We start from the raw sequence: 24,283 nt of genomic DNA on the forward strand, positions 1-24,283 counted from the left end.
ATAAATAAAAAATGTATTTTCAAAACGACTAAGCAATCCAAAACAAATAAACCAAAAACGAATTTATGAAAAGCAAACAGGACCAACAAGCAAGCCAAATTGCTCTCCGTCATCTGCTACGTCTACTACACCTATGTCTTGAATAGGTAAGTCTTCTAAACGATCTGAAGTCATCTCAAAAACACTTTCCCGCCATTTATCATCTTTCACCTAATAAACGAAAGCATATAAAATTGTGTTAAGATTTGATTCTAAAACACAACAGATTTAGTACAATCATCGATTTAGTAAAGATATTTGGTGAAGTTTATTTGGAAAGTCGTGTACCATAAAATATAAAGCAAACCTTGCACTCATCTTTTACTACTATTGAATTCATTTTTAAAGCTATTCCATGACGAGTATGCGCGTGTTCGTTAGTTCTGATAAAATTGTTGCCATTATGAATATGCACGTGCTTGTTTTCGTCGGTTTTAATGGAGATGTTACTATAAGAATTCTTGCAGAAATAAGTTATCTTTTGACGACATTTGCTGCTAAATAATCGTATCATTTTTAACTGGACGATATCACTAGCATAAGTTATCTACATTTGGAAAAACATGCCTACTCTGTATTTTTATAGTGAGCTAAATTTTAACAAACTTGAAAAAATTTAACTTATAATAAGTAAAACTCGAGTCAGAATGGAGCATAAATACTTGACAAAACTTTTGTTTCTTCCAACGCTCATTTTTAATATTAAATATTTTTCTTCCATGGAAAAATATATTTCTTCCACGGAAGAAATATATTTCTTTCATAAAGGAAATATATTTCTACATTAGAAAAACCTGTTAAAAAAGAGAGCTTACTCCTTCCTCGTTTAAAATTTCTTTGTAAGCCCAAAGCAAGTGGTCTTTACCACTGTACCAATCATCTTTTTCCACCTACAGTTTCCAAAAAGCCGAATTACTTCAATGCAATAACAACGCAGCAATAATAAAAAAAATCTTGTTTAAATCTATACCATCGGCTGCTTCGGATAGATGCACGTTTCGTTAGTGGCAGCGTTACAATGTACTAACAGAGCATCAACAGGCGAACCTTCGTTGGGATCAATCCAGTGGTCACCTAAAATTTCGCCAAGACCCATCTTAATTTTATTAAAGTTGTACGTAATATCAAGCAAAGAGCAAGTTAAAAAATATTTTCTTACCCGATTTGCCTCTCGGATTGTTTACAAACATATGTCTACATGTGATCGCAGGTCGGATTCGAGTTCCTAACTCACTTTTTACAACAAGGTCATCCAAAACAGTATTCCAAACTTCATCGAATTTTTTTAAATTTTCATAGCTCTAGAATATATTTAGAATTAAGTTAGATGGTAAAATATACAGTGACAAACTATAAAACTAACGAAATCTAGTATAACTTACTGTTTTAATAGATTTCGCTAAATCATTTCTTTGAAGATCTTCGTTATTCTAAACATTTTTATTAAAAGAACTACGTCCTAACGAATTATATACAAATGCTGTCACAGCTATAAATTATAGGAGTTTCAGATTAATAAACTATCCAGCTCAGAATCTAAATCGATGAATTTATTTTAATAGTTGATTTTCCTTCAACTGTTTTGGAAAAAAAAAACACGCTAAATCACTCACAGATTTTTGTTTGCGGTAGTACTTTGATCTATTTTCTAATAGATCCCCAAAACCGAAGTTCTGCCAATAAGTTCCAGAAATTCCTGATCTCAAATCTCCTGGGGGACCAGGAGGTCCAGGAAGTCCAGGCAAACCAATATATCCAGGTAATCCTGGTTCTCCAGGTGCTCCAAACATACCAACATCTCCGACTTGACCCATAAGACCTGATGAGCCTTTTAAACCAGGAGAACCATTCGGACCATCTGGACCAACCTCTCCTAAGATGCCCTGGATAAAAAAGAAAAGAAACTTTGTAAATAAAGTATGAGTAGTAGAAAGAACAAATTTAGAACATATAAAATACTAGAAAATCAATAACAGTATATATATACGGTATATACTCGCGTATAAGTCGAAAAAGTTTTGACGAAATATTTGCTCTAAAACAGCAATTCGACTTATATGCGGGTCAGAAAAAAAACAAATTTATTCCTAGAAATTTTTTTTCGTATTTCTTATTTTTTGATTAAAAAATGTTTATTGAATTGCTGTTTTAGAGTAAATATTTCGTCCAAAATTTCTCGACTTATACGCGAGTATATACGATATATATATATATATATATATATATATATATATATATATATATATATATATATATATATATATATATATATATATATATATATATATATATATATAAATAAGATTAAAAAAAAGGTTTTACATACTTTCAGTCCCTTATCCCCAACAACTCCAGGTATTCCATCATCACCTTTTTCACCAATGTCACCAACAGGACCTTGAATGCCAGGACGTCCCATAGGACCTTTAAAACCCTTTAGTCCATCTTTACCATCAACTCCATAGTTTCCTCTTGCACCAACTTCACCTTGTTCTCCTCGTTCACCTTGTTTACCTTGGGGTCCTGGTTTACCATTGGGACCTCTAGGCCCATCTACTCCATCTACACCATCTTTTCCAGGAGCACCTTGTAGACCCTCATCTCCTGAAGTTCCAGCTACACCTTCATCTCCTCTGTCACCCAAGTAACCTTTTAGACCATCAGTTCCTGGAATTCCGTCTGTTCCATTAACTCCATCCTTTCCTGGACGACCATTTATACCTTTTTGGCCAGCTGGTCCAGTAAGCCCTACAATTCCAGAAATTCCATCCTTTCCATGCACTCCAGGTTTTCCATTTCTACCTTGAAATCCTTTAGGTCCATCTGCCCCAACTGGTCCAGAACTACCAGGTCTTCCTTGAGGACCTTGTTCCCCACTTACACCTTGCTGACCAATTTCACCTGCAATACCCTTCTTGCCTAGTCTACCATTTTCACCATTTCTACCCGGAATTCCATCTTTACCTGGAGAGCCTTGATCACCGGGTGAACCAGGACGTCCAGAATCCCCAAAATCTCCCATAGGGCCTCTAATTCCATCTTTCCCATTAAATCCATCTGGTCCTAATGTTCCATCAGGGCCTATTGGTCCAGGTTCTCCCTGTAAACCAGGCATTCCAACAGTACCAGGATCACCAATTGGTCCAAGATCTCCAATACTGCCCTTTTCACCTACTTCACCTGCTTCTCCCTAAAAAATTGCATACAATTAGAAAAAGTAGAGATTATTATAAAAACTCCATCAAAAAGAAATGTTTCTTAAATAATTTGTTTTATTTTTTAAAGTTATAAAAAAACAAACAAAAAAAAACAAATATAATTAAACAAAAAAGACTTAATTACAAATAAGTTCTAGAAAAGTAAATCTTAATACCTTACACCCAATGTTATACTTTATATGACTTACAGCCTGTTAAATTCAAAATTAGCCCACCAAAGATTTTTAAAGTAAAAAAAAATTTTTTAACAAAACAGTTACCATAGCTCCAGATTCACCTTCAAAACCAGCATCACCTGGTTCACCAGCATCCCCCTGTAAGTTAAAAATCAATGGTTTAAAGAATTTCATATACAAATTTTATAAGTACACACACACACTCGCACACACTACCATCCATAACAACACTACTTTTTAAAGTTTAATGTTTTACTTAAGAATGAGGGGAAAAATTAAAAAGAACTCACTTAAAATATATGCTCTATAACTATTAAGTAAAGTTACATAAAAGAAAAAAATAAAAAAATTAATTTACAACTTGCTCTCATCTATGTAACCTTTAGTGGCAATAAATGCTTTACATATTTGTAGCATTCTGCATAATAAATTTTCCAATTTTTGAAAGTCGATTTTATGCCACTCACTTTTCAGTTTTTCCCACATATCATTTTCACTCTTGGGTATTAGTTTTTGACATTTCTGCCTAATTCAACCAATAAAAGTTCAATAGGGGAACAATCAGGTGATTAAGAAGACCAAATTATTCTTTCAATGATTTTATTGTTTTCTAATTCACTTAAATGATTTCTATAAAGTTTTGTGGAATGCTTTGGGTCATTACCTTCTTGAAAAATAAATGGTTCTCTATTATAAAAATAAATGGTTCTCCGTTAACTTCCTGAAGGAATGGCATGATTTTTTTAAAATACACAAATTATTACCACCTAAACAACCCCACACCATTACACTACACTCACCATGTTTTACAGTTGACACAATACACTGATTCTTCATCCATTTACCCACTCCTCTTTGAACTAACACCCTTCTCTTTGAACCAAAAATTTGGAACTTTGACTTGATGGTCCAAAGAACATGTTTCTAGTCATCAACAGTTGATTGTTCATATTGCTTTGCCCACTGTTCTTCTTTTCTTATTTCAGGGTCAATAAAGTGGTGTCCTTGTGGATATCTAACACCAAGACCTGCATCCATCAATCACTTCTTCACTGTTGTCACAGATAATGGATCTTCTCAGGAACTATTTATACTAATTGTAATTTCTGGGGTAGTTAATAGTCTATTTCTTTTACTAGTGGCAGCAACTCTTCTGTCTTCAGTACCAGAGTTTAATTTGCTGATATCTTAATCATCTCTAATTGACCACACTTTTAAGTTTTTCCTTTTTTCTTATAATATTCCACACCATTGAAGTAGAAATTTTACATTTTTTTGCAATTTGCCCTATTGAATTTTTTTCTTGCCACAATGTAATTATCGCTAATCATACTTCTACTGATAATTTACATTTTCTTGCCACTTTTCATTTAAAAATATCAACTTTAATATAAATAACAAAATTACAATTATTATTGAACATCACTCTAAGAAGAAATACTTAAATGTTTATGTTTCTTAACCTTAACAAGAACATTGGTCTTGAAAACTATGGAAGTTATCATGGTTTATTTGAAGAGTATATTTAGGTAAAGAAACAGTAAACACCCACTTGAGATAATATAAAAGCATATATTGGGTTTTTTTTAAGCATTTTTTTACTTAATTTATCTATCCACATTTATAACACCATGACTTACCAATATAACAAAAAAAAAGTAATATAAATTTTATTCATTTTTTTTAAAATTTCTGTCAGTTAAATAATTATGGATGGAATTGTATACACACATATTGTTAACAGAAGATTTATCTTACTCTGTCACCACTAGGTCCTTTAGGTCCTTGAGGCCCAGTGCTACCATCTGGACCCTAATAAAGAAATCATCTAGTATATAAATTCAAAAGAACATGCCACCATAATAACTAAAAAAAGAATATAAAAATGAATCTTACATTAGGCCCAGGCAAACCTGGAGTTCCTGTGAGGCCAACACTTCCTGGAAGTCCTGGTTCACCTTGAGGACCTAGATATCCATCTGCACCTGGAAGGCCATTTATTCCCTAAACAATGATATTTGATAGAAAATTAACAAGTTAATGTTAACTTTTGCCCAAATTTTAGGACTAAATAATTCATATAAAAATACCGGTTCTCCACGACTGCCTTGTGAGCCAGTTAGTCCTGTCAATCCTGGAAGTCCCTGATAAAAAAAAAAAAAAAAAGAAAAAGAAAAAGAAAATTCCAAGAGTTTAAGATAAACTGAATTTTACAAAAACTTAAATTTAAAAACTTAATTTAGTTCATAAAGACAGTATTAGGAGAAAACATACAGCAGGACCATCGCTTCCATTTTGACCTGATTCACCTTTTGCTCCTTGCAGCCCCTATTAAATCAATTTTCAATAACTGTTGACTAAAATATAATTTTTAATCAAAACATTTAAAAGGTATAAATAGTTACAAAAACAGATTATGATTACAGATTTTCCTTTTGCTCCAGAAACACCTTTACTTCCTGTTCTTCCATGCACTCCTGGTTGTCCCTGTAACCCTGCTCGACCAGGTAATCCACGTAGACCTTGCTCACCATGCATACCATCTGAACCAGATGTTCCACGCTCTCCATTTGGTCCTCTTAAACCTTGTGGCCCAGGAGTTCCAGCTGGTCCCGGAGCCCCTGGTTCCCCCTGATATAAACAACAGTTAATGAAGAAAAAGTTAAGATGTGAATTTTTGTATAAAATTGATAAGAGAAAGACGAAAAAAAAATCCATTCTTCCATTAACAAATAATGTTATGAATTTTACATGAAATTAAAAAAGCCTTATGAGTTAACAACAAAAAATAGTAAAAATATATAATAACAATAAAAATGTGTATATACATTAACTAAAATAAAAGTGTAATAGCACTAACTAAAAACTCTATATAATGACAATATATAACAGCAAAAAAATGATAGCTATATTTAATAACAATATAAAGTAACAATAAATTATAAATGTACATAATAACAATAAATGAAAACTGTATATAATAACAATAAATGAAAACTATATGTAATAACAATTTATAATAACAATATATAATAGTAATATATAATTATGAATGCAATAACAATTTATGATATAATATGTAATAAAAATATAAAATAACATAAAATAACAATATGTAATATGTTAAATAGAGCTGGCTATCAAGTTTAGGACTGGTAAAACCATTTTTATTTAAAAAATTTAACAACTTTTGAAACATTGCTTTTTAAATCTAAAACTAAAAATAATAATAATGACAATAGATCACTAATAACTTATGAACACAAAATCTTTAAAAAAGTAATTAAATATTGTGAAAAAAGCTCTAACATACAACAAGACCAGGATTTCCAGGTTGGCCGCTAAGCCCTTTGTTTCCTGGTGCTCCATTTTCTCCTGGCAACCCCACAGCTCCTCTCTCACCAGAAGGTCCTTGCCCACCTGGATTGCCTGCTTGTCCTTCTGCTCCTTTATCACCACGTCTGCCCTTTAATTACAATAAAAAGTAAATGAAACAGCAGTTGTATGAATCACAGCATTAATAAAACTAATATAGTGGTAATAAAAGTAACAGTGATAATAAAAGTAATATAATTAGCAAGAATGATATTAATGATAATCCATTAAACAAGCTGTCATTTTTTTCTGGACTTTTCTGGGATTGATGGTCACTAAGTGTCTTTTTTTCTTGATCAATGATGGAATCGATCCAAACTCCTGGTTCAAATAAGAGCCTTTTAATTCTTAAAAGCTTTTGAAATTTTGAGTTCTTCAGAAAGTCAAAGAGTCAAAATCTCAGAACAGTTTGTGAATAAATCAGTTTTTGGTTATTCTTTATTATTGTGTAGAATAGCTATAGATTAGGGATTTTTAAAAAAAATTTGTTTGGTTTATTGGCTAAGTTTTAAGAATTAAATAGTTAATTTGCTAAAAAAAAAATAAAAGAACAATTGTTTGTTTATTTACTTGGCTGTTTAAGTCTAGAGGAATTTTTTATGGCATATTCTTTAATTTGATTTAACATCTTTTTAAATAACATTTTTTAAAACCAGCAATAACAAATATTCTTAATTTTAATTTTTGATATAATTTATTGCAATTTGGCTGTTTCTAAACTATAAAACTTTCTTAATATAAAAGATATTTGTACAATACACACACACACACACACACACACACACACACACACACACACACACACACACACACACACACACACACACACACACACACACACACACACACACACACACACACACACACACACACACACACACACACACACACACACACACACACACACACACACACACACACACACACACACACACACACACACACACACACACACACACACACACACACACACACACACACACACACACACACACACACACACACACACACACACACACACACACACACACACACACACACACACACACACACACACACACACACACACACACACACACACACACACACACACACACACACACACACACACACACACACACACACACACACACACACACACACACACACACACACACACACACACACACACACACACACACACACACACACACACACACACACACACACACACACACACACACACACACACACACACACACACACACACACACACACACACACACACACACACACACACACACACACACACACACACACACACACACACACACACACACACACACACACACACACACACACACACACACACACACACACACACACACACACACACACACACACACACACACACACACACACACACACACACACACACACACACACACACACACACACACACACACACACACACACACACACACACACACACACACACACACACACACACACACACACACACACACACACACACACACACACACACACACACACACACACACACACACACACACACACACACACACACACACACACACACACACACACACACACACACACACACACACACACACACACACACACACACACACACACACACACACACACACACACACACACACACACACACACACACACACACACACACACACACACACACACACACACACACACACACACACACACACACACACACACACACACACACACACACACACACACATATATATATACAAATTTGATATCTATGTTAATGTGTATTTTGTTCTAATATGTATCTTGATATATTTTAGAATGTTAAAATCAAAATTTGATGAGTACATAAAACTGGTAATAAAAATAAAAATACAACTATAAAAATAGTAATAGCAAAAGTAGTAATAACAACACAAAAACCAAGCTCACATTTTCCCCAGGTAATCCAGTAACCCCAGCAATACCTTTGACACCTGTATCACCCTATAAAATTACCATTTTATAGTTTTTATTTTTTATTTATTAAAGTTATATTTTCAAAACAAAAGCATTACATTCAAAAGTTTTAAAGATAAAGAGCTATATTTGTTTAAATAAGCTTTACTTTTATTAAAATATATAAATTAAGTTATTAGTTATAACTGCTAATAACTAATATTGAAGAAATAATTTTTTACCCTGATTCCTTTTTCTCCTTTAGCCCCAGCATCTCCAGCTGTACCAATATCACCAGGATCACCAGAATTTCCATTTACACCTACAATACCAGATATACCCTGAAATCCCTGTGGTCCAATTGGACCTGGATCTCCATCTTTGCCATTGGCCCCTGTCTGTCCATTTTTCCCATCTCTTCCAGGATTACCAGGTTGACCCCCTTCTCCTGGCTCTCCAGGAAAACCTTTGTAACCTTTTAAACCAGTAAACCCCTGTAAGAAAAATGTTAACATAAAACGATAAATAATGGAGTCTTTTATTTAAAAATGAGGGGAGATATAACTTACTTTTGCTCCCTTTAAACCATCTTCTCCTGGATCTCCAACAGATCCTTCTGAACCCTGAACATTTCAAATTTCAAATTAAAAAAATTAGAATCATTAGAATCAAATGATTGTTTTTTACAATATTTTGTTTATAACAGAACTTAAATTTTTCTAATTACAAAAAGTGATATATATTTTTATAAAACTTCAAAAAAATTTTGATTCAAATTTTAAATAAGATTTTAGATATTTTAGGAAATCAAATATAAAATCCAATTAAAAATACTTCCAACGTAAAGTTACAGATTAAAAATACATTAGTAAAGTTTATACCTTTTCACCTGGTTGTCCATTTTCTCCAGGAGAACCTGATGGCCCTTGTAACCCTTGTAAACCTTCAGGACCAGGTTGTCCACGCAAACCTGTGTCACCTGTTAAACCTTGCTTCCCTATTTTTCCTGGTGGCCCTATTGAGCCTACTTCACCTGGTTCTCCAAATTCACCTTTAGAACCAGGAGAACCCCTTTGACCACGATCACCTAGTGCACCTTTGTTTCCTTTAAAACCAGGTTCCCCAGAAGGTCCACTTCCACCCTAAAATGTAAATAAACATATTTGCTTGAAACATTTTTTAAGTAAATTTTTGAGAAGATAAGAATTATTCTGATCTAAAACGTTTTTTTAGTAGGATTGATAGTCATAAGTGCCATGGCCTATGGGATATAAACCCTAAAATTTGTTTACATTGTCCATGGGAAAAAACTGTTTGTAATTTTAGGTAAATTAGCAACAAGTATATTACAAATTACCAATTTTACTTTATGTAAAAACAAATTCTTTATATACATTCAGTCTAATCTTAAAGCAATGAAGGTATAGAAAATAGTAATAACAAATGCCTCATATTCTCTGCCATCAAATTGTTTTCTTATCAACTTTCATTCTGATTTAAAGTTTCTAGTAGCCCTTTTAGAAAATCTTCAAGAAAATTAAAAGATGTCAAACAGAAAATGTTTTTACTTACAATAGAACATAAAAATATGTAAAATTTTTACATTTTAGGCAATTTCACCACAAATATCTTCACAGACAGTGTTAAAAGATTTTAGGATTTAAATCACAGTGACCAGTTCACTTATGGCTATTAATCCCACCAAAAAAATGCTTAAGGTCATTATAATTAGATCTGATGTTTTATAGCCTTAAGGTATACTTATTTGTTTATGAAATAGTAAGCTAATGTTTAAATAATAAAATATATATAAAAATTTAAAAAACTTAAACGAGAGGTTGATTTTAAAGTTTAATATATTTTATATTAATTTACAGTTAACAATCTACAGAAACTTTGATTTCTTGATTAAAAATGCTTAAATACCTTCTTATAAAATACTTTAACAAAATGAAATAAAAAATAAACATAAAATCGATACAACTTACAGTTTCTCCTATCATTCCCAAAGGACCAGGTAAACCAATGGGACCTGGTAAACCCTAAAAGTTAATTTTATAAAGCTTTTTTGTGCTATGGACGACTTTGTAATAAAATTTAAATACTAAAGATTCTTGAGAACCTTACTATACTGGTGAATTGCTATATTGTAAAAAAATCAATATTGAAATTAAACAATTATTTTACTTACAGGAGGTCCTTCTGAACCAGGAGCTCCAGTTTGACCACTAAGGCCAGCAGTACCTGATTCACCAGGCAGCCCTTGCTCACCATCTTGACCAACATCACCAACATCACCTTTGATACCACGAGCACCTTTGACACCAGGTTGACCTTTAAAACCCTGTGGGCCTCTAGGTCCTAAATGTCCTTTAATACCATCTGGACCCTAAAGTGTTTTCAGAGATGAATGTTGAACAACATTGTCATTGAATACTTTAAAATGTTTTTGCCATTAATTTTTTTAATTAAGTACAAGTTTTCAATTATGTTGCAAAATTTATGTAAAATCATATAGAATTCTGTTGCAAGATTTATCCAAACAATTTTTTTGAAGAAAGAGAGATAAAATAAAAATTTAATCAGCAGCTTTAAATAGTTAAATATTGTACAACATGAAATTATATGAACTACTTTCAATTTACATACAGTGTCTCCAGCAGGACCTCTAGCTCCATCAGAACCTCTCAAGCCAAGTTGGCCAGGTGGTCCAACTGGTCCTATTAACCCTTCTGGTCCACTATATCCAATAATACCTATATCACCTTGGTCACCTTTTTCACCAGCATAACCCTGAAATTCCATATGAAAAGGTATATGATAACACTTTCATCAAAATTAGAAAATATGTACTGTATTTCAATGTAAAATTAGAACTTAAATCAATATTGTAATATATAGTATATTCATATATCTTAGCATATGTATAACTTTAAAAAGTGTTTTAACTATGCTTAATCTTTAATAGCAAAATATTAAAGCCTACTTTTGGTCCTCCTCTTCCTGGTTCTCCTATTTCACCAGTAGCTCCTGCATTACCTTGCTCACCTTTATAGCCAAATGCTCCTTGAGGACCAGGAATTCCGGGATTACCTGCTGGTCCCTGTTTTCCTGGAGGTCCAGGCAGACCAGGATCACCAGCTGAGCCCTGTTGCAAAAACAAATTATCTTTTTTTAGTTTATAAAAAAAATTCTTTTCGTGCAAGAAAAAACAATTTGATAACAAATTATTTAATAACAAAACGAATTAAAGTATTACATTAATCACATTATTTATTTTAGTTTATAATTTTAACTAACCACTCTACCATCCTCTCCATCATCCCCTTTAGGTCCTGTTGGGCCAAATGGTCCAGTTAATCCAGGAGGACCAGTTCGCCCTTTGCGACCTGGTAAGCCAATATCTCCAGTTGGTCCGGGAGGTCCAGCCTTACCCACTGGTCCTTGGGGACCTTCAGGCCCACTTCTCAAATCAAAAATAACATTTCTGGTTCCAGAAAAACTTCCATCTGTAACAGCACCAACAGCAATGGCATCTGGGTCAGGTCCTTTTTCACCCATGTTTCCAATCCCACCTCCTGGTGGCCCAGGAATACCTATATCACCCTTTTGTCCTTTTTTACCAGGTTTTCCATTATCACCCTAAAGTTAAAAGTTATCAGATTAAAAGTAAATCATTAATGCTTTTAAAAATTTAGATAGCATAAAAATAAAGGAATGAAAAAAATAATCTTTTGTTTAAGTTATATTTTTGTTTAAGTTATATTACTTATTATTTATGACCAGTCTTCATCATTATATGCTAGAGGAAAGTAAACAATCAAGTTATGGATAATTTTTTTAAAAACAAAAGCAATAAACATTGTTTTAATAACAATTTTTAGTTTACTTGTTATTTATTTATTTACTGTTGATAATTTGTTATATGTGTATATAAAATATACATATATAATATATATATATACACCTATAACAAATTAAAAATTGGATCGAATGAAACGATTATTTTAGTAGCAATCAAAAGTAAAACTTATAGATTTTAAAATTACAATTAAATCATACTCTTTGCCCAGTATCTCCATTTAGTCCACTTGATCCAGGGGCACCAGCCATTCCCTAAAAAAAAAATCATATAAAAAAAAAAAAGAAAAAAAAAAGAAAAAAGAAAAAGCAATTTTATTATAATCTTAACTGAAACTGCACAGAAAGTGATGGGAGAAAAGGTCATATAGGATAACAATCAATTGAAAAATATACTTTTAAATATGACAAGAAGGACAAGCAATACTGAGGTCAAATGAGAAAATGAACCACATGATGTGAACTTGATGTGATATGATAACAAATTAGAAACATAAAGGAGTTTGCTTGAAAAGCAAAGACAATGATTTGGTTCATAAGTACAATGTTTATGACAACCAATCAACATAAATACAATGTTCATGACAACCAGTCAATAGTTTTTTATCATCTTTTTTTTTTTTTTTGTTTTTTTTTTTGTAAAGTCTGTTCAAGTCTGATTGAAAATGAAATAACTAAAGGTTTTGATGCTTTTTTACCTTCTCTCCTTTAGGTCCAGGTGGCCCTGGGTCTCCAGGAATTAACTCTATAGGTGGATTTAATTTACCTAAAAAGCATATCAGAAATTAAAGTATGAGTTTATATTCAAGAGAAAACTAGCCATTTGCTGTTTTAGACCTATTGTATATATGTAACAGACCTAATCAAACCATAAACAAACCTTTTCAAAAAGTTGGAATAAAATTACAGACCTATTCAAACCATAAACAGACCTATTCAAAAAGTTGGAATAAAATTACATAACCAAAAGCTTAAAACTGTAAAGCAATATTCACCTTATGTTGATTATGTTTATACATATATACTTACATACAAATATATAATAAATATCAAAAACAACTTCGGTTGTTTTCTACAAGTAATCTCAAAATTTTAGAAAAAATATTTGGTTTTAAATGAATTTTTTAGTTTAGAAACAAATTTTTTTTAAAAATTTTGTTAGACTTTTACAGCTGAATGCACAGAGGTGCTACAATAGAAAATTTAAATGTAATGAAAGTTAATCCAAATTATGTTAATCCAAATTTGTTATCTTGAATCTCACTAAAATAGTTTTAACTTTGATTATCTTAACTTTGATAATCTTACATTGGTAATTGCCTAAGTATTATCAGTAACCTATGTTTACTATTAGTAATCAATAAACTATTTATAGCCTTTTTGAAAAAACTGATTATAAATTGCTAAATATGGAACACTATTGCAACAATTATTCAGTACAATCCTGTATTACAAAATTTGGTTAGCACAAAATAGCAACATGACAACTTTAAAAACAGACACCATAACTTCTTAAACAAAAAGGAACTTCAATTATACTGCCAATTAGTATTTTGACATCATAAAATTAACAATTTAAAATAATACCTGCACTGAATGTGCAAGACTCTTCTGCTAGCTGCTGTATTGAGTTAAAAATATCATCAAAATCTGCAGCCATGAAAGTATTTTCTATAAATGGGGGAGATAAAACATTTGATAAACCTTCTGGGTTTGTTTTATTACTAATAGTAATAGACATTATTCGAATAGCATTAACATCATTGTTTCCATCTCGTGTTTTCCGCTTACGCAAGGGCCAAGATGCAATATCTAATCTCTCAGATGATACATCAGTATTACCATCAGTAAACAAAATAATAACCTAAAATAAAAATAAAAATAAAAATTGCTAATAATCAATACACAACAAAATAAAACAATTTGATTAACTAAAAGTATATTGCTAAATAATTATGTTCTGTATGGAGTTTAATGGTTATACTTAATTACTTGATTATATTAAAAGAAGAACTTATAACATTTGTCTCAGATGATTTTTGACACCAAACTTAAGAAATTTTGTAACTCCATGTTTGTTATAAAATTTGTATCACTTACTTTTTTTGCATTTCTGCTCTGTTTTCCTTCTGGAAAGACATCACTTGATGCTAACATCAAAGCTCTGTCTAAACGAGATGTTGAACCTCCCTTGTAAGGTATGCTATCAATCCTCCCTTGGACATCATGCAAATTTTGTGATGGAGTATTTCTACCAGGAATAGGAAATGGCATATGAAGCTCTGCTATATCACTATATGACATCACAGCTACATTAGTATTATTTTGATCAACACTAAGCCATTCAAGCATAGCTTTAGAAAAATCTTTGCTTTTTCTAAAATTTTCTTCGCCAGTTTTAACTGAATCATCAAGAATGAACAGAATATCAAGCTTATCAGAACATTCTAAATTAAAAAGTTTTTTTATAGAGCTTGTGAAAAGAAAATATGTAAACATAAAAATATAAAGAAAAAAAAAAAAAGAAAATGTTAAATTAAAAACTTGCTGTACTAACTTTTCCCACAGTAAGTGCATTTTCTTCTACAGCCATCATAAACACATTCTTGATATCCTGGACAGTCAAAGTCTGTTTCACAAACATTATCTTTTACAGAACAGAATGGTATCGAAAGTTTTTCCTCGCACCTTTTTTTTCTTCCTTTTCCTTGTTAATTAAAACAGCATTAAAGATTAACAACATAAAAAAATCTTTTACTTAAACTTTAAATTGTGGTATTTTAAAGAACTGAGAATTAAAAGATTACTTGAACAAACTTGAGAGGCAAGTCTATGAGAAATTTCTTCATTATCAAGATCATTGACTGAACTTATCTGAATAAAATTATTAACTTCAGGAGCAGAAGCAACTTCCTTCACAACTTTGTTGTAATTTGATCCAACATTTACAACTATAATTTGAACATCTTCAGATTTTAATTTGCGAGCAGCTTCCTCAAACATAAACTCTTTTCCTTCAGGAAATTTTCCTTTAGTGAAGACAACTAAAACCCTTGGGGATGATCTTCTTACTCCACCTTTTAGGCTAAACACATCTCTTTGAACTGTACTAAACAACTGATACAAGTTACTTTCAGTCCCATTATCATATTTTAATAAATCTATATTTTGAATAATTTTGCTTTTATCAAATGATGTATTGAATGGGAGTGTTGAAACAACATTGCTATATGTAATTAAACTGATGTGAGTCTTTGTAGGTGTTATTTGGAAGTTATCTAAAAAATCTTTAACATGGCCTTTCAATTCAACAAAATCTGCACTTGTTTCAGCTGTGGTTTCAAATGCAATGGCTAAGTCAATTGGAGTGGTGCATGCTAAATGACAAAACATATTAAGGTAAATCTGTATTTTTTTTGTTTGTTTGTTTTAATAAAATAAAAACCAAAACTTTTAACAAATCCTGCGCTGCAAGTTATATCAATATAAACTTCACTTTAACTGTCAATTATTTCTAATACTATTTCTAAAAATCAAAAGCATTTTATTCAAACTTACTAATCAAAGACTCTCCACAAGACTGAACACAATTTTTTAAACAACATTTCTTTCCTGAGGGACAACCAAAGTCAGCATCACAGGTGTAATTGATTTTTGCGCAACCCTCAGGTATTGAAGGATTTTCACACAAACCAGGACGTCCTGAACAGATCATTTCTGAAACTTTCTGAATATAAATTCCATTTAATATTTCTAGAAAAGTTCCTTGATGAAAAACATGTTTTTGATATGGGAGTGAAGATATTGAATACATCTCATCCAATATAATGTTGCCTTCAACTGGGATAGTTATAATTTGAACACCATCTCTTTTTAGAGGCTTTACAGCTTCACTAAGTTTCACATCACAACTTTTACAGTTACTTGCAGTTAACATAATAACAACCTTAGGGGCATTCTGTCGAGAATAACCTGACATAGTGAACACTTCTTTATCTATAAGTTTTAGAGCTTTGTCCATACGAGATACTTTATCTCCTAAATATGGAAGATTATCTACTTCTAATAAGAATGCATCCTGAGAAGTTGCTTTTGACATATTGAATATTAATGTTGCATCATTTCCAAATACAGAGGCTGATATATGAGACCCAGTTTCTGATATAACAAATTTGTAACCAACTGCTTTAACAAAATTACGAAAAATTTCAAAGTTTTCAGCACCAACATTCTGAGAGGAATCAATGGCAAAATGAATGTCAATTGCATTGGTGCAACCTTCAAAAACAAATAATATATTTAAAAAAAGTAGAACTCACTGTGTAACATAAACTGACAGCCAAAAGTATAAGGGAGCTGATTAAAAATTATATTCTTTTTTAATTTTATTTTTAGTCAAAATAAAAATAAAAGTTTTGCTTGCTCAACCGTTGAAAAGCATTTTAAAATTTATTTGCAAACTTTGCACAATAAAGCAATATAAAAGTTTGATAAGTTGAAAATAAAGCACTTAAATAGTAGTTTACAAAACTAAATATTTATTTTACTAATAAAACAAATCAATTCATAACACATAAATGAGCATTTCTACCTTTACAAGTTGATTCTGTAATACTAGCAACAATGCTAACTAACTCATCTACATCAGATGATCTGAAGACACTTGCATCGTCAGAAGCAATATCTAACAACTCACCAATATCATAATTTCTACCAATACCTAGAGAGTAAACTTGTACACCAATATCTTTTAGAGGACGCGATGCAATATGAAGATCAATAGCATCAGGTGCATCTAAACCTCTTGTTTGACGACCATCAGTCAAAACCAATGCAATCTAAATGTTAAAATATTTAAAACACAGCAACAAACTGGACATTAATTTATCTAACTTTTTTTCATAGTCAAGCTAAAGAGAAGGCAGAAAAAAAAAATTGGGGAAAATTTGAGATCAAATGTAAAGAAATAAAAAACAACTATAGCTACATCACCAGCAGAAAATGAATCAATTAGTGAAAAGAGAAGGGGGGGGGGAGGTTAAAAACTAATATTATACCACTTTTACTTTATTACTATTGAAAAAACTTTCAAATACTATTGAATTTTTTTCCAAAATAATAGTAAATTATTGTAAATAATATTTAAAAAAAAACAAACAAACTAGAATTTGGTCAGTTTTGTTGGATGAATGCATTCTTATTTTGTAATTATTCTTCAAATAATTAACTTTTTTAAATCAAAAATTGATTTAAAAACAAATACATCCTGTATAAAATCAAATGCAGTTGTTACTGAGGTAAACTTAGTTTACATCTTTAAAAAATTTGTTGCAAATTGACTGATTACTTTGCGATCATGGTTTAAAAGTATGATTCAAACTTGACATAAATAAGGATGAAATCTTATATCAATGTGTCACCAAATTTTGTGATTTCCTAAATATCAAATAAGATTAGAAGTATGTTACATATTTATATTGTTTTTTAAACTGTTAAAAGTGAAATACAATTTTTTTTTATAATTGTGCTAATTCAAATCCTAAGGAAACAACAGAAATAATTCTTCACTTCTTTTTATTTGAGTATTTAGCTTGTTAGATTTCTTGTTATTGTGAAAATTGTTTAAACTGAGTTAATTATATAATCATAACATAACTTGAATTAATTATAAAAAAAAATAGATAAGATATTTAAAAAGAAATTTCTATTTAAGGGAAAGCTGATCAAAGTTTAAATTGAATAGCTAAAAAGAAATAAATTTCACCAAAGATTGTTAGACTTTAAAATAATGGGTAAAAATTTTTAAAAATTTATACTCACTTTTGGTTTGTCTTCTCGCATACCACCTTTAACATTAAAAAGGTTAGATTTTGCAAGCTGCAATGCCATATCAATTCTGGTTTGGCCATCTGTGACAGATATTTTATTAATTTCTTTAACTACATTGTCTTTAGTCAGTGCATTTCCTTTAAGTGAATTAAAATCAAATGCAATAGATGCATTGTCAGAGTAATATATGACCCCAACATGAGTTCCATTTTCAGAAATATCAAATGCATCAACAATTTTGGCAACAAACTGTAAAATCTTTTGAAAATTAACAGCACCGATGCTGCCAGATGCATCAACAAGAAATCCAAGATCAACAGGAACTGTGCATACTAAAGTTAATTATTAGTTATCAAATACCACATCTGCTGTTACAGAAAACATACCAGCTCTTGACAAAACATTTTTACCTGAAGTATTTTACATAACTTATGATGTACTTAGTTTTAATATGACCTCCTTCTGAAATTGATCAAAGTGAATCCTCTATAATACTGGAAGCTTGTATACAGATATTGAAATTTCTGACACTAATCAAGAAATGTGTGAAGTTTCTGATAGCAATCAAGTAGTATGTGTGAAATTCATCAATCAAAATGAGTTCAAATATGATAATTCCTATTTATATATAGCCTAATATATATATATATATATATATATATATATATATATATATATATATATATATATATATATATATATATTCCCTTAAACATTTACAAATACAAAGTACAAAGTCATGGAGCTTGGAGTTATATGTTCTCAGATAAAGAGTTTTATTCTTCTGAATTTTTAATTTTATTGAATTTTTGAGTTTTAAAACATTTATATTGAGAAATTAAATTTGATAAAAGAAATTAAAAGAAACTCGTTAAAATTTAAAAAAGTAAAATACAGAGGCTTTTTAGTCAGAAAAAGTTAATTACTTATATATTTCTAAAGAAACAGCCAGGAAGTGAATTTCTTAATTTTCTGGGCAATAAATTTGGTAAATGTGTCTACAGTGGACACCCAAATAAACTTGGACAACCACTGCATACATATAGAACCAGATGTAATGGGATAATCATATTTCCATGCTATTAGCTACATTATGATAGAATCAGAAGACAACCACTCCCTTCTCAGAGAAAAAGTTGTCACCACATGACCACTAAGTTGACAAAAATCTAAAGGACTACTTGAAACAAAATGTGAATATGTGAACATTTCTTACATTTCATGTGATATTTGCCAATGCAGAGATTATGGATATAGGGTCATTCCATGCCAAAAGGAGCAATGGTCCCTCATGGAATACCTCAGATACTGTTAAAACTTATTGAGTTGGCACATATATAAAAGAAAATTTATGTCTTGAAAAATTCAGATCTATATTTAATGAGGTTCTTGAGAAAACACTATTTAAATTAGTGCTGTTATGACTTTGAAACTATTCAACTGTTGACTAATCGATTAATGTATTTTACAAAATTAACCAAAATCAACTAATACATTTTTAAAATGGACTAAGTCGACTAAAAGTCAATTTAGTTGAAATATTTGAACAAAAATTTTATTATAATCATATACTTTAATGTTGCTTGACAATTTATTTTTTAGATGCTATGAAACAAATAGAACTTTAAGAGAGTAAACAAAAAAACTAGGTGGTATGTAATACTGTTATAATAACACATGCTGTTGTTATATCAAGAGCATTTTCTTTGTTCAGTTTTAATTTATCTAATCTCTTAGATGAATTAAAATCTAATAAACAAACAAAAACAATAATTAAAATCACAAAGTAAAGAAAAAAAATCCAGATGGATATTTATATCATTTTTCACAACAATTAAAGTAAAAAGTTAACAAAAAGATTAATAAAAAACAGTGGTGGGGGCAGATGGGGCAGCTAAACCTTTTTTGGGGTGGCAGATTTATAAAACTTTTTCACATCCTTAACTGAGTGCCATAACACATCACTTAAAATTTTGTTTTAAAAAGCATCAATTGGTTATTATAATGAGAGAAAGGAAACATTAATGAAGTGGTGCTACATACAGCAAGCTAAGAGTTAAGTTTATGAGATACAGAAAATTAGGCTCAATGTTCAGATATTTTAGTTGAATTAAAAAAACAGCTTTGAATGATGTTCTTACGCAAGGCTCAATCTTTATAAGTAGTTTATCTTTACAAGATAAACTACTAATAAAGATATCTCTTTACTCATTGGTCAGCATTATAACAATATTAAAGGTTGATCAAATCAAATCAATTGAAAAAATAGAAACAAGGATGTCAGGTTGATTACCCAATTAAATTGACTTTTAGTCAATTAGTAAAAAATCCATAGTTGATTAAATTGACTATTCAATTTTTCAAAGTTGTCTAGTTTTGACTTTTGATTAGTTGACTTTTAGTCAATTTAGTCAAAGTTGATAACAAAACTAATTTAAATAGTGGGTTATTTTGTGTAAAATATTTCTCTTCAATCAAAAAGGTTTTTATCATGGTTTTTAACAACTTATAACTTTTAAACAAGATGATTTTATGCTTCATTTTTTTAAGATAGTAAGCATGCTAAGGTTACTTTTAGAAAAACAAAAAACTCAAAGCTTTTAAACCAGTTAGCTTTCTAACACAGTAACCCAAAAAATATTGAAAGCTTAAGAAATTTTTGTGTTTATAACCCAGTGCTAATGATAGCAAAGGGGGTATAATCTGGTCCAGAGTAAAATTGACATAGGTAAAACATGTCCAGGGTGTAATATAGCCTAAACCAATAGGGCATAAGATGGCCTATTACAAAGGTACCATCTTTAAAGACATTTAAAATGTAATGGTATAGTCAAATGTGAACTTTTTGGTTTGAGTTTTGATGTATAAGTTTAGAAAAACAAAATAGTTATATTTTCTATTGTATTGTTCTATGCAAGTCAAGGAAGTGATTCTAAAAGAGAAAAAAATTAATGGTTTAAACTATTAAAGGAGACTTCTGCAGACTATCCAGTACAAATGACTGCATTGAATACAGTACTAGGTTGATACAGAACTTTATAATAGATTCTAGAAGTGAAAACCAGAAATAAAATTTTTTGTTAGTTTGAAGAAACAACAAAGCTCTGACCCGAAGTTAATTTTATAAATGATCAATTATTTATATTATAAATAATTATTACATTTTTTTATTGATATATTTCAACACTTTAGTTTGAAACATTGTAAGTTTTTAATTTTAAAAACTTTAAAGTTTTCAAATTCATACAATGAAGAATAGTAAATATTTTAAAATGTTTAATAACCAATAATTTAAAACTATTAAGATATGATACTTTCCTTGAAATTTATATAGATCAGAAAGTATTGAGTAATATTCTGCATCTAAGTGTGTATTGCAACAAATAGGCCTATGATAACTTGACTCTGAAATGTTACAACACTTGTTATGTTTTAATATTAGCTGTAAGGAGTGTTTAATCATACTTTGAGATTCTTTACCTTTATTAATATTAGTTTTATTTGAAGTAACACAACTGAGTGTACAACCATTTGAACAGCATTGTTTCCCAATGTCACAATCACTATCCACCAAGCAGCTGTTGACAATTAATGAAGAAGGTGGACATTCTAGTTCTAAAGGTACTGGAGGACAATTTCCGCTATCACCTATTTCTAAGAAAATAAAATAAAATTCAAGCTCCATACATCATTGTAAATAATTGTTAAGTAGCTAATTACGTTAATAGCTATTTATGTATGCATAGTGTATAGGAAAGGAAAAAAGCATTTTTAAGAAAACACCCACTAAGGAATCTATATTTAATATTCACTCCATAAGAGACGTTTATGGCCCACAGAGTTTAAATGAAATAATATGGAAACGTTTTTATACTAAGTAGCTGTTTTAGTTCGTTTTTAAAGTCACCCCATCATTTCTACCTAAAAAGTTACACTTAACTTCATTCTTTACCTCTATAACTAACTTATATATATATATATATATATATATATATATATATATATATATATATATATATCTGTGTGTGTGTGTGTGTGTGTGTGTGTGTGTGTGTGTGTGTGTGTGTGTGTGTGTGTGTGTGTGTGTGTGTGTGTGTGTGTGTGTGTGTGTGTGTGTGTGTGTGTGTGTGTGTGTGTGTGTGTGTGTGTGTGTGTGTGTGTGTGTGTGTGTGTGTGTGTGTGTGTGTGTGTGTGTGTGTGTGTGTGTGTGTGTGTGTGTGTGTGTGTGTGTGTGTGTGTGTGTGTGTGTGTGTGTGTGTGTGTGTGTGTGTGTGTGTAATTCTCTTTTCTTTATTTTATTTAGGTTGTTGCGTTTTATTAGTGAATTATCTTCCGCAATGACCTGTGTTTTTTTGTAATCTTCTTATTAACAAGAAATAGTTAATTGGTTAAGAAATTGAATTTTTTATTTTAGCGCGTTTAAAAGACATTATTTTGCAGAACACACATAACAGTCAATGTTTCAGACTAAATATTTAACTCATATCTTGCGATAAGCATTCTTGCATTTAATAAGTATATCTTGCATTCACAGGCAATAAATTATAGATGCGTAATCTAGACTTTTAAGAAGTGATGATACTGAAAAAAAGAATGCAGCAGACGAAATGCTCTCGGAGTGTTATCTAACAGTTTCTCTATATCGTGAAAGCTCTCAGTATCGCCGAAAAAGCCATCGAAGAAGGTATGAATCTTGTCACGACACAGCCATACTTGCTACGATAATAATACTTGCATTTAACAAATGTTAAAACAGAGATGAAAAAATATAGGATAAAAATAACGAAACTATGCTGTATAACTTTAAAATATTAAACTTAACTATTTTATTTTAAGTACTATTATTGATTTTTAGCCCTGCCAATTATTCAAAACCGTAAGATTATTAAGAAGTAAAGTTATAAGGAGTATGCATAGAAAAAAATCTTATAACATCTACTGATGAAGCAAATCCATTTATACCTATTGACGACAAACTTTGACTAAATATTTACAATTATATTTGAGTATTTACAAATTACAAGCTTTTTTGGTGCTTTCCGCTTCAATCGCTTATTTTTGAATAGCTTTGAAATATGTTCCTAATTTTTGGAGAGCGTAGTTAAGATTTGAATAAATAGAATATCATAAAAGAAGAAATGGTTGACTAAAAAGAAAATATTTTCCTGAGAACTTAATGAGTGACTCATTTCATTTAAAAAAAGAAAGATTATTTCTTAAACAAAATATTGACAAAGTTTAATAAAGTTATTGCACGACGCTAGAATTAATGGAAGTAAATTAAATGATAAATTTTAAATAGTAGAAAATGCATACCGTTATTTTGAGCACATGTCCCATAAATTGCGAGCAGGAAAAAAAAACTAAGGTATTGCCATCTCAATGGAAGAAACATGTTACCGGGAAAACGGCTTCAAAGCCGGCTACGAACGAACGCTTATAGAAAGTTTTTTCTTATTTTTTGCGCTATCTTGCTCTTCTGCTTTCTGATAATACTACAGGTTTCTTTTTTGTTGTTGTTTTCGCGCATTATTTGCTGCTTAACATATTAAATTCATGCAAGATTTACTTTCATCTATTATTTTCAAGAAGTTTAGGAAGTCAGAGCAATGTTTTTTAATTCTTTTGAGTAAATAAAGACTATGATATATAAACAAATTACTACAATATCTTGCCGGAAACCGTATAGCCGTTTCACTGGATGCAGAGAATTATTTTAACTTGAAATATATATTTTACGTAAAAAAACGACCAGATAGTCATTTGCCTTAATTAAAATTATGATTAAGTAGTATGTATCTATAAATATTTGATTACATAATATCTCAGTTATAA

At 30.6% G+C, this 24,283-nt stretch overlaps 1 protein-coding gene across 3 annotated transcripts; it reads right to left on the reverse strand.

Moving 5' to 3' along the window:
• On the reverse strand, window positions 1–24,069 carry LOC145190601 (uncharacterized). 3 transcript variants are annotated; one of them, XM_090091351.1, is made up of 35 exons: window positions 23,765–24,069; window positions 21,929–22,102; window positions 18,440–18,780; window positions 17,211–17,457; window positions 16,178–16,897; window positions 15,427–15,996; window positions 15,177–15,326; window positions 14,720–15,066; window positions 14,207–14,483; window positions 13,318–13,385; window positions 12,821–12,874; window positions 12,059–12,400; window positions 11,745–11,906; window positions 11,408–11,551; window positions 10,950–11,147; window positions 10,747–10,800; window positions 9,640–9,900; window positions 9,328–9,381; window positions 9,001–9,252; window positions 8,753–8,806; window positions 6,747–6,899; window positions 5,858–6,064; window positions 5,708–5,761; window positions 5,524–5,577; window positions 5,330–5,437; window positions 5,192–5,245; window positions 3,518–3,571; window positions 2,366–3,229; window positions 1,653–1,922; window positions 1,422–1,469; window positions 1,199–1,340; window positions 1,010–1,113; window positions 855–929; window positions 347–586; window positions 1–210 (listed from the first exon to the last, which is right to left on the reverse strand). In XM_090091351.1, the coding sequence occupies exons 1-35, from the start codon at window positions 23,841–23,843 to the stop codon at window positions 64–66; spliced, it is 7,122 nt and encodes a 2,373-aa protein (XP_089947477.1). In that variant the 5' UTR covers window positions 23,844–24,069; the 3' UTR covers window positions 1–63. The 3 variants fall into 3 exon arrangements, with proteins under 3 accessions (XP_089947477.1, XP_089947479.1, XP_089947478.1); XM_090091353.1 differs by lacking the exon at window positions 23,765–24,069 and adding an exon at window positions 22,236–22,371; XM_090091352.1 differs by lacking the exon at window positions 23,765–24,069 and adding an exon at window positions 22,232–22,371.
• Window positions 24,070–24,283: the final 214 nt, after the last annotated feature.

The sequence above is a fragment of the Hydra viridissima genome, unplaced genomic scaffold (genome assembly GCF_058129835.1).
Source record: "Hydra viridissima isolate aposymbiotic clone 2 unplaced genomic scaffold, HvirCarnegie_v1 scaffold_6, whole genome shotgun sequence".
In the NCBI taxonomy this organism is placed as follows: domain Eukaryota; kingdom Metazoa; phylum Cnidaria; class Hydrozoa; order Anthoathecata; family Hydridae; genus Hydra; species Hydra viridissima.

Bases quoted from the DNA above. Each gene is read 5' to 3' on its own strand.
- LOC145190601 (XM_090091351.1), bottom strand. From the start codon at position 23,843: ATGTTTCTTCCATTGAGATGGCAATACCTTAGTTTTTTTTTCCTGCTC. The intron at 12,875-13,317 runs GTAAAAAAGCAT...TTTTTTTTTTAG, and splicing joins CTGGACCTAAAGGAGAGAAG to GGAATGGCTGGTGCCCCTGG. The intron at 11,552-11,744 runs GTAGGCTTTAAT...ATGGAATTTCAG, and splicing joins CAGGAAGAGGAGGACCAAAA to GGTTATGCTGGTGAAAAAGG.